General features: G+C 37.8%; 1 protein-coding gene across 5 annotated transcripts in view; it reads left to right on the forward strand.

Annotated features, from left to right (window-relative positions):
• The window catches only part of DLG1 (discs large MAGUK scaffold protein 1), a 331865-nt gene extending 325361 nt beyond the window's left edge, over positions 1-6504 (forward strand). For all 5 annotated transcript variants that reach the window (XM_006156759.3, XM_006156761.3, XM_006156762.3 and 2 more), the window contains 2 exons: positions 3903-3994; positions 5524-6504. In XM_006156759.3, coding sequence (XP_006156821.1) covers positions 3903-3994; positions 5524-5630 — 199 coding nt within the window. In that variant the 3' untranslated portion in view covers positions 5631-6504. The remainder of the gene's footprint in view (positions 1-3902; positions 3995-5523) is intronic.
• The last annotated feature ends 3283 nt before the right edge of the window (positions 6505-9787 follow it).

Raw genomic sequence — 9787 nt, forward strand, 5'->3', positions numbered from 1 at the left:
GCATGTGCTCACCAGACAGACAGAGACAGAGAGACAAAAAGCGAGAAATCACCCAATTTCTCTTCCATTCTCCTCTCGGGATCTTAGGCACGCACACATACGCATCCGGCGTGAGTTTTAGCCATCGGGTCCAGGATGTGAATCACGGTCGACTACATGGGAGTCTACCAACATAGCCATTACACTAACTACTGGTCCCAAATGTTCTATATCTTAATATAAATACGAGGTACACAGGTGTATGTGTATTGTGAAAATAATGGTCTTCTCTGAGCATTGTATTTCAGGAAAATGTTAAAAAAAAAAGGGAATAGAAAACATAAATTATCTTGTACTTATTAAAGAACTTAAATTTGTTATAAAAAGCCTTTCCATGGGACCAGCAGGTGGCATAGTGGTTAAGATTCTGGACTCCTACACGGCTGACCACGGTTGGAGTCCCAGACCTGGTGGCTTGAAAATCATCCCAGGGAGGTGTGTGTGTGTGTGTACATGCATGTATGTGCTCAGAACCCAGGAGACACAATGTAGGAGAAAAGATTACAGCGAGGCCATTCCCCCTGGGATTGATCTCTCACTTTCCCTTTCACTGTCTCTCTGGCAAGCACACACACCCTATGACAAAAACCTTTAAAAAAAAATAGCCTTCCCTCAAATGAAACACTGGGCCAGGAAGATTTCATGAGTTTTTCCAAAAGCTAAGAAATATTACCAGTCTTTAAAAAATAATTAGAATAATAATAATGATGATCAGGAAAAACAGTGAAAAGATATTGAATAATGAAATGGGGATTTTAATGTCTCTGTATTGATGACATGCATGACATTCCCTTTGGAAAAAGAAATGTAATACACTGTAAAGTTATTTGCAATTCGATGTAATATAAACAAGATTAAGATGATAATACATAATTTTTTTTTAAATTCATGTGTACACACACAAAAAAAATAATGCTAGTCTTACATAAATTCTTGAGCTAATGTATGAGCATTGATTTGATAATAAAACCTGACAAGAGGGAACCGGCAGTTAGCATAATGGCTATGTCGCTGGACTCCCACGTAGTCGACCACGGTTCCCGTCCTGGACCCGGTGGCTTAAAACTCACGCCAGGCGCATGTGCGTGCGTGCCCAAGATCCTGAGAGGAGAATGGAGAAGGGATTGCAGCGTGACCATCCCCCCCTGGGGCATGATTTCTCGCTTTCTGTCTCTCTGTCTCTTTCTGTCTGTCTGGCGAGCGCACACACCCTATAGCGAAAACCTCTCAAAAACACAGAAACAAACAAAAAAAAAACCTAACAAGGAACTTTCAGGAAAAGAAAGTAATAAGGTAGTTTTAATTTTTAATATAGATGCAAAAATTTGTATCAAAATATGAACAGATTAAATCCAACAATTTGTGGGGGTTTTTTTAATGAGGTAAAATGTAACAACCAAGTTTGATTTATTCCTAGAATACAAAGCTAGTTTAACATTTAAAAATTGGACCACCTGATGGCATGGTGGTTAGGGCAACTAGATCCACATGGTTGACTGCATGGTTTAAGTCCTAGACCCAGAAGCTTCAGAAACTTGCCAGGTACGTGTGCATCCATACCCAAGGTCCTGAAAGGAGGGAGAAACGATGGAGAAGGGATTACAGCATGGCCATTCCCCATGGGGGTCTTCTCTTTCTCTCCTTCCCTCTCCTCTCCCCTCCATGAATGCTTGTAACCTCTGGCAAATTAAATTAATTACTTAAATAAAAATAAAAATGAATTATTAGTGAAAGAAAGATGGCAGAGGAGGAAGCATCAGTTCATCTTCCTGGGACTAGTAGATGGCGTAATGGTTACATCATTGAACTCTCCCATGTAGTCGACCACAGTTCAAGTCCCAGACCTGGTGGCTTGAAACTCACACTGGGTACATGTGCTTGCATGCCCAAAATCCCGAAAAGAGAATAGAAGAGAAGGAATTGCAGCATGGCCAACCTCCCTTTGGGGTGATTGCTACAACGGCATAGGGAGATTATTTGATGAAATACTGACCAAAAACTTCCCAAATTTGATGAAGGACATAAATACAAACATTCAAGAAGTTCAATAAGCTCCAAGCAGCATTAAACCAGAGACCCACACTGAGGCACGTTATAATCAGACTATCGGAAGATAAAGAGAGAATCTTGAAAGCAGCAAAAGAGAAGTAATATACAAGAAATTTCCCAGTTAGATTGTCAGCAGACTTCTCATCAGAAACTTTGGAGGCCAGAAGGCAGTGATTGTTAATCAGAAGTGAAGATAAAATTGGGACCAGCAGTTAGTGTAATGGCTATGTTGCTGCACTCCCATGTAGTCGACCGTGGCTCAAGTCCTGGACACAGTGGCTTAAACTCACACCAGGCGCGCGTGCGTGCATGCCCAAGATCCCGAGAGAATGGTGGAGAAGGGATTGCGGCGTGGCCACCCCCCTGCCCGGGGTGTGTGTGTGTGTGTGTGTGATTTCTCGCTTTCTGGCTGTCTCTCTGGGGGGCGCACACGCCCTATAGCAAAAACCTCTCCAAAAAAAAGAAGAAGTGAAGATAAAATTAAGATACTCTCAGATAAACAAAAGCAGAGGAAGTTTATTACCACTAGACCTATCCTTCAAAAAATGTTCAAAGGAGGGTTCCAGCAGGTGTCATGGTGGTTAAGGTGTTGGACTCCCACATGGCCCACTGCAATTCGAGTCCCAGACCTGGCAACTTGCTTTCTCACTTTCCCCTTCTCTCTCTCTTCTGTCTTTCTCTGATAAAATTGAAAATTAATAATAATGAATGAATAAAATTAAATAATACCTTTTAAAAATATTCAAGGGAAACCCATAAGGTGAGATCAAAATACCCTAGACTGTAACTATAAAAAATCAAAGCACTTATCATATTTAATGATGAAAAACTGAACGTATTCCCACTTAAGTTAGGGATAAATTCCCATATACCCATCATTCAGCTGCAGTAATAATTATGAACTTACAACCAATCTTGTTTAATCTATACGCCTACCTCCTTACCCCTCCACCCCACACTACTTTTAAACAAATCCCAGACATTATATACTTATCTGTATATGTCAGCATTTATTTTGGGTTTTTTAAACATTTTATTCTTTATTATTATTATTTTAATTTGACCAGAGAGAGAGAGTGAGAAAGCAAGCCACCACATCTGGGACTTGAACCACGGCTGACCACCTTAACCACCACACTACCTGCTTGCCCCACATCAGCACAGATTTGAAAGATTACACTCCTTTTTTTAAAAGTCACCACTGTGATTGTCATATTTTAAAATAACAATAATTCTTTTATGTCATCAGATAATTCAAATTTGCCTGATTGCTTTGTAAGTTTTGTCTTCAATTTGTCCAATTCCAAATGAGGTGTATTCATGCCAATTAATTAAATTTTTTAATCTGTAGATTCTCCTACGTTTCTTTTGTCCCCTCTCTCATTTATTTGTTGAAGAAACTAGATAATTTCATCTGCAGTTTTCTCCAGACTATATTTTTCCAGTTGCCTTCTCATGATTTTAATGTGTTCATGTGTTCCCTTTGTTTTCTACACATTGATAGGAAGGTTGATTTTATTATGAAATTTTAATGTATGTTTTCCATCAAAGTCAAACCTGTCATAAATCAATGCTCAGTTGGTTTTTTGCTTGTTTGGGTTTTTTGGGGTTTTTTACTGCAGAATATGTTGAAATCCTTGTATCATTCCAGATAGAAAGCAACATATTCAGTGACTGAGTCTAGTTTTTAATGACATTCATATTTTCAATAGAGCTCAACCTTTCATGATTTTTGTTTTACACATCTTCTTTCCATTATCATCTATTTCAAAAAGTATTATAATGTGGTTCTTACTGATGTTTTAATTTCATAGGGAAATGAATAAGCGTCTAACAGAAGAACAAGCAAGAAAAACATTTGAGAGAGCCATGAAACTGGAACAAGAGTTTACTGAACATTTCACAGGTTGGAACTGTGTGGCAATGCCCTTTATGATAGGAACCACATAAACTGACTCATTCAAATGGATTTTGAATTACACATAATTTCAACATAAACCCACAAGATCCTTGGGTTTGTCTTTTGGGAATTCATCTAGACTAAGCATTGTTGATAAGGAATCTTATCGTGTAATATTTCATTAGTGTTGATTAGAACAGCATCTAGAGCAGGGCCAGCAGGTGGCGTGGCAGTTTAAGGCACTGAACTCCCTCATGGCCAGCCATGGTTCAATTTCCAGACCTGGTGGCCTGCTTTCTCCTTTTCCCCTCCTTTCTTTCTCCCTCCCTCCCTCCCTCCCTCCCTCTCTCTCTCTCTCTCTCTCTCTCTCTCTCTCTCTCTCTCTCTCTTGTCCTCTCTGGTCAAATTAAAGTGGATGAATAATTAAAAAGTTACACAAAACATAGTTCTTTTTTTAAAAAAAAGAATGGCATGTATAGGAATAATTCATACTTGAGCAGGGAAAGGTATTGGGTCATGGGGAAAGTCATGACATATTTTTCTGTATTTCTGTGCAGAAATACATCATGACTTTTCCAACGACCCAATAGATTTAGTTTGGTTTCTTTTGTGAAGACTTTTCCTTTATTCTATATAAATTTTTTTTAAATTTTTATTGCAGTATAACTGACAAATTTATTTTCAAGGTATATGGGGTAATTTGATATATGTGTACATTGTAAACTGATTACCACAATCAAATTAATATACTTGTCAGCACTTAGAGTTAATATTTTATAGGGGGAGGGGAAGAATGAGATCTACTCTCCATCGGCTGTAGTCACCAGCTATAGCTTATTTGAACCACAACCAATCATGGTTCAAATACCAGCCCAAGCAGCTTAAAAAACATGCTGAGTGGGGACAGCAGGTGGCGTGGTGATGAAAGCACTGGATTTTACATGGTCGACTCTGCACTTTGAGTCTGGGACCTGGTGGCTTAAAAAACATGCCAAGCAGGACCAGCAAAGGGTGTAACGGTTATGTCGCCGGACTCCCAGGTAGTCAACCATGGTTCAAGTCCCAGACCCGGTGGCTTAAAATTCACACCAGGAGCATGTGCATGCATGCCCAAAATTCCAAGAGGAGAAGAGAGGAGAAGGGATTGTGGTATGGCCATCCCCCCTGGGGGTGATTTCTTGCTTTCTGTCTCTGGCGAGCACACACGCCCTATAGCAAAACCTCTCTTAAAAATAAAAATGCCAGGTGCATGTGTGCATGCCTGTCCAAAATCCCAAGAGGAGAATGGAGGAGAGGGGATTACAGCATGGCCTCCCCTTGGGGATGATTTCCCACTTTCCCTTTCTCTCACTTTGTCTCTCTCCTACAAGCATACATGCCCTATAGCAAACTAAAAATAACTTTTTAAATAAGTTTTGTTATACAAGTAAGAATATTAATGAAATAAACTATTTTTAGTAACCAAATAATACATAAATGCTGACTATTGAGTGGTGAAGATAGAATTCATGGAGACTTTGGTTCTGTCATTACAGCTATTGTACAAGGAGATACTCTGGAAGACATTTACAACCAAGTGAAACAGATCATAGAAGAACAGTCTGGTCCTTACATCTGGGTTCCAGCAAAAGAAAAGTTATGAAGACTGATGTTTCTCTTTTCTCTTTTCCGTAATCTCATTTTCATTGGCACGTCTATGCCCTTTCCTTCAGGAGTATGTCTGCAGTACTCCTTTCATCTTGAATCATATCCCATTCATCACGTCTGCACTGTGCTTATTTTTGACATCTAGTGTCTCCTTCAAGTTGCATCATCTGTCTTATTTTATGTCATTATTGGATTATGGCCATTTTTCAGAACTGAAGATGAAATGGCCTGACCAGCTATTAAGGGTTTGGGGAGATGTGGAAATTATGGTAAAATTCCTTAATGTTTAAGGGAAAGTAACTTTAAGATTTTCAGAAAAGCTTTATATACCTTCTTTTCAAATTTTATTACAAGTGGAAAAAAAGTGGTTTTAATCAGTGATTTAGTAGACTTTGAGCAACTATGCAAGCTTTAATAGCATGGTTTGGCCAGTGTATTAGTCTGTAAGTCCTTTTTTCAACTGACATCTGTTATCAAAGCAATTATTTTAGACAAATAAGGGAAATATATGTTTTTTTTTAATTTCAAAATTAATGTCTTAGTTAATTTTCATAATTTCACAACAAATAATTCATTTTTCTTAAGTGTTCTTCTCAAAGTCTTCTATCGTTTGAGGGTTTTTCCCCCCCAGTACATTTGCTAGGAATAACAGTGTCCAAATGTTTTTAATCTGTGTACACCACTATTTATAGTGTCTTACGTAGTCGTTCATACATAATGGTCATCACATTTTCTGAACTGAGGCCATGTTTAGGTGCTAGGGGAGCTCGCCTTTTACAGAAGATAGAGAAAATTTCATAGACATAAATAAAGATAAAACAGACAGTACAGTGAGATACAGTAATCATGGTACCAGAAAAGGAGTCCAATTCATAGCCTAAAACTTTAAATATATTCTTAGGGGTCAGATTTTAATGAATATTTTACCCACAAAAATTGCCTATTTTGTTATAATAAAATATATATATATAAATATATAAAAAAACTTTTCTTTAACTAAACTCTGAAATTATGGGAACAAATAATTCATTTTTCTTAAGTGTTCTTCTCAAAGTCTTCTATCGTTTGAGGGTTTTTCCCCCCCAGTACATTTGCTAGGAATAACAGTGTCCAAATGTTTTTAATCTGTGTACACCACTATTTATAGTGTCTTACGTAGTCGTTCATACATAATGGTCATCACATTTTCTGAACTGAGGCCATGTTTAGGTGCTAGGGGAGCTCGCCTTTTACAGAAGATAGAGAAAATTTCATAGACATAAATAAAGATAAAACAGACAGTACAGTGAGATACAGTAATCATGGTACCAGAAAAGGAGTCCAATTCATAGCCTAAAACTTTAAATATATTCTTAGGGGTCAGATTTTAATGAATATTTTACCCACAATAACTGCCTATTTTGTTATAATAAAATATATATATATAAATATATAAAAAAACTTTTCTTTAACTAAACTCTGTAACTATGGGAATTATTTTCTTTACATAGTTGCACACACGCGCGCATATATATATATATATATTTAAAATATATTTTTTTTTCTTTTGCCACCTACTCCTAACTTTTTGTTTGATTTTTAAATTAAATATTGATTGATTAGACTTACCCTCCTTAATCATGTGAACTGAAAACAGGGGTATGGTGGCTGTGAGGAGAAACCTTTAGGGAAATTAGATGACAAGGAAAAGTATAAGCATGTTCTCCTCTTTTCTACAGAAGTTTTCAAAGGGTTCCAGGCTTTTTGTCATTGTTCTTGTCACTGGATTTGATTCTGGTCCTCTGCCTTTCCTTCTAGTTCTCCTCCTTGCATTAATAGGAAAACAGGAAAAGCCCGTTCATGTGTGTGTTTTTCCCCAACCACCTCTCATCGTACACAGCAGCTCTGCGCTAGAGCTGCACAGGTCATCGTGGTGAGCAATTTTAAGACATTTTAGTGAAAGGTAGAAATGACTTCAGAAATCAGTTTCTCGGGTTCTTTATATTAACAATATTGTTTGACTTCCCATTGCTCTTTGGAGTTGTTTATTAAATATGTGTCTTTGGCAACCTCCTCATTATGGTTTCTTAAACAAATGAGTATTGGTTTGTAAAGAATTACCAACATTATCCATTCCACTTATGAGAAAGAGGAGAACAGCTAATAAACTTTATTGTTAAATCTATATGTTAAACGCGTCTTGAATTTTGAAAGAAAAAATTATTTTACATGCTAACATTTTCTTGGAACAATTTGGGTCATATAATCTAAACCGAATTCAAAAACCATTAGACAGCCTAATCAAAATTTCTTCTGGGGGTTTAGAACTGAGTACTTAAACATATTAAAATACACACACATGCACATACACACAACTCAGCTATTCCACTAAATATAGTAGGTCATTCCCAAACATAAACATACTAGAAAATTGTAAAAATCTCAAGAGCTCCAGAATTCCTATATAGTTCTTATAGCTGGACCCCAGCATAAGCCATTTTGAAATATATAACAAAAGTCACATTTATACAATATCATGTTTAAAATCTGTATTATTTCCTTTCTGATTATCCTTGTCTACTTTATTTTTTTGTCAGAAACAGTTTTTATGCAGCTTTCTAGATTGCATAGGGTTATGCAATAGCCACTTAGTATATGGTCACTTAATTGTTTAAAAAGAAAAAGTGTTACAGGCCCTCTGCAAGTCTTCAGTGAAGTCACTTACCCAAGATGACTTAGCTAACAAGTAGCAGTACTTGGTGTTTAGTCCAAGTCTGCCCTAAGTCTCCATTCTTTTATACTGCCTCATTCTTCAGTCCCTTGTTAAAACACTATGACTTAAGTTGTTAGTTAAACACTCCCTTACAAATAAGGGAAGAGACTTAGATGAAGATTCTTGTCCAGAGTGACACAATTAGGACAGATCCATCATACAGTTGACTCCTGTCTCAGCTAAGAAAACTGTCTCTGGGAAACAAGTCAGCCTAGCACTGTCACAGTGCAATACAAAGAAAGAACCTCTTTGGAACCAAAATTGCAACAGTATTCATGGGGGGGGGGGTCTACTTTTCTGATACACAGGGGATAATACACAATTTCAAGTGCTTTATAAAATATTCTGAGTTGGCCCAATGGCCTGGCAGTTAAGGAAGCCACATCTCACACAGCCAACTGCACAGTTCAAATCCCAGATCCAGTAGCTTGAAACAAACCAGGCATGGGACCAGCAGTTGGCGTAATGGCTATGTCGCTGGACTCCCATGTAGTCGACCACAGTTCGAATCCCAGACCTGGTGGCTTAAACTCGTGCCGGGTGCATGTGCGTGTGTGCCCAAGAGCCCTAGAAGAGAATGGAGGAGAAGGGATTGCAGCATGGCCATCCCCTTGGGGGAGTGATTTCTCGCTTTCTGTCTCTCTTTCTGGCGAGCACACAAACCCTATAACAAAAACCTCTCCAAAAAAAAGAAAAAGAAACCAGGCACGTATGCCCTAAATCCCATAGATACGGAGGGGAAGGGATCGTGACGTCACCACACCCACTAGAGGGTAACTTCTACCTCTCTCTTTATTCTCTCTTTTGCTTTCTCTTTTTTTTTTTTTTTTTCCTCTCTTCTAGTTCTTCTTTTGGGATTTAGGGCATGCGCACATGTCTGCTGTGGTTTTTTTGTTTGTTTTTTTTGTTTTGTTTTGGGGGGGAGAGGAAAATATCAGGGGACATTTATTGTACAATTTGATACAAAGATATTAAAAAATTGCATTCATTACATCAAACAAAGAAAGGACATTCCAGCACTGGAGATCCTCCAAGTTAGGTATGGCTCAGTTACAATAACAGATTTACAAGCTCCTTCTGCCCTTCCTCACACCCATGCAGGTGGATCTCTTGAAGTCGCTTCCAATTACTCTCCACACAACAGCTCTCCACCTCAGAGATTGTTTCGGGGAAGCTGTCTAATAAAAGTTTGAGGAAACATTACTGGAAAACATATTAGCTTAAGGAGAATCACAATCTTGAAAATTACATTTTAAAAATGTCAGAGAGGACATGGATCCTGAACTTCAGCTGTGAAATAGTGCTTTCAGAGATTTCAAATGAAGATTTTCTGCTGAGACTTCTTTGTCACTTATTTCTTTTTATTTTCCCCAATTTATTTATTTGCATTCATTCATTGT

Source organism: Tupaia chinensis, unplaced genomic scaffold (genome assembly GCF_000334495.1).
Source record: "Tupaia chinensis unplaced genomic scaffold, TupChi_1.0 Scaffold000515_1, whole genome shotgun sequence".
Classification (NCBI taxonomy): Eukaryota; Metazoa; Chordata; class Mammalia; order Scandentia; family Tupaiidae; genus Tupaia; species Tupaia belangeri.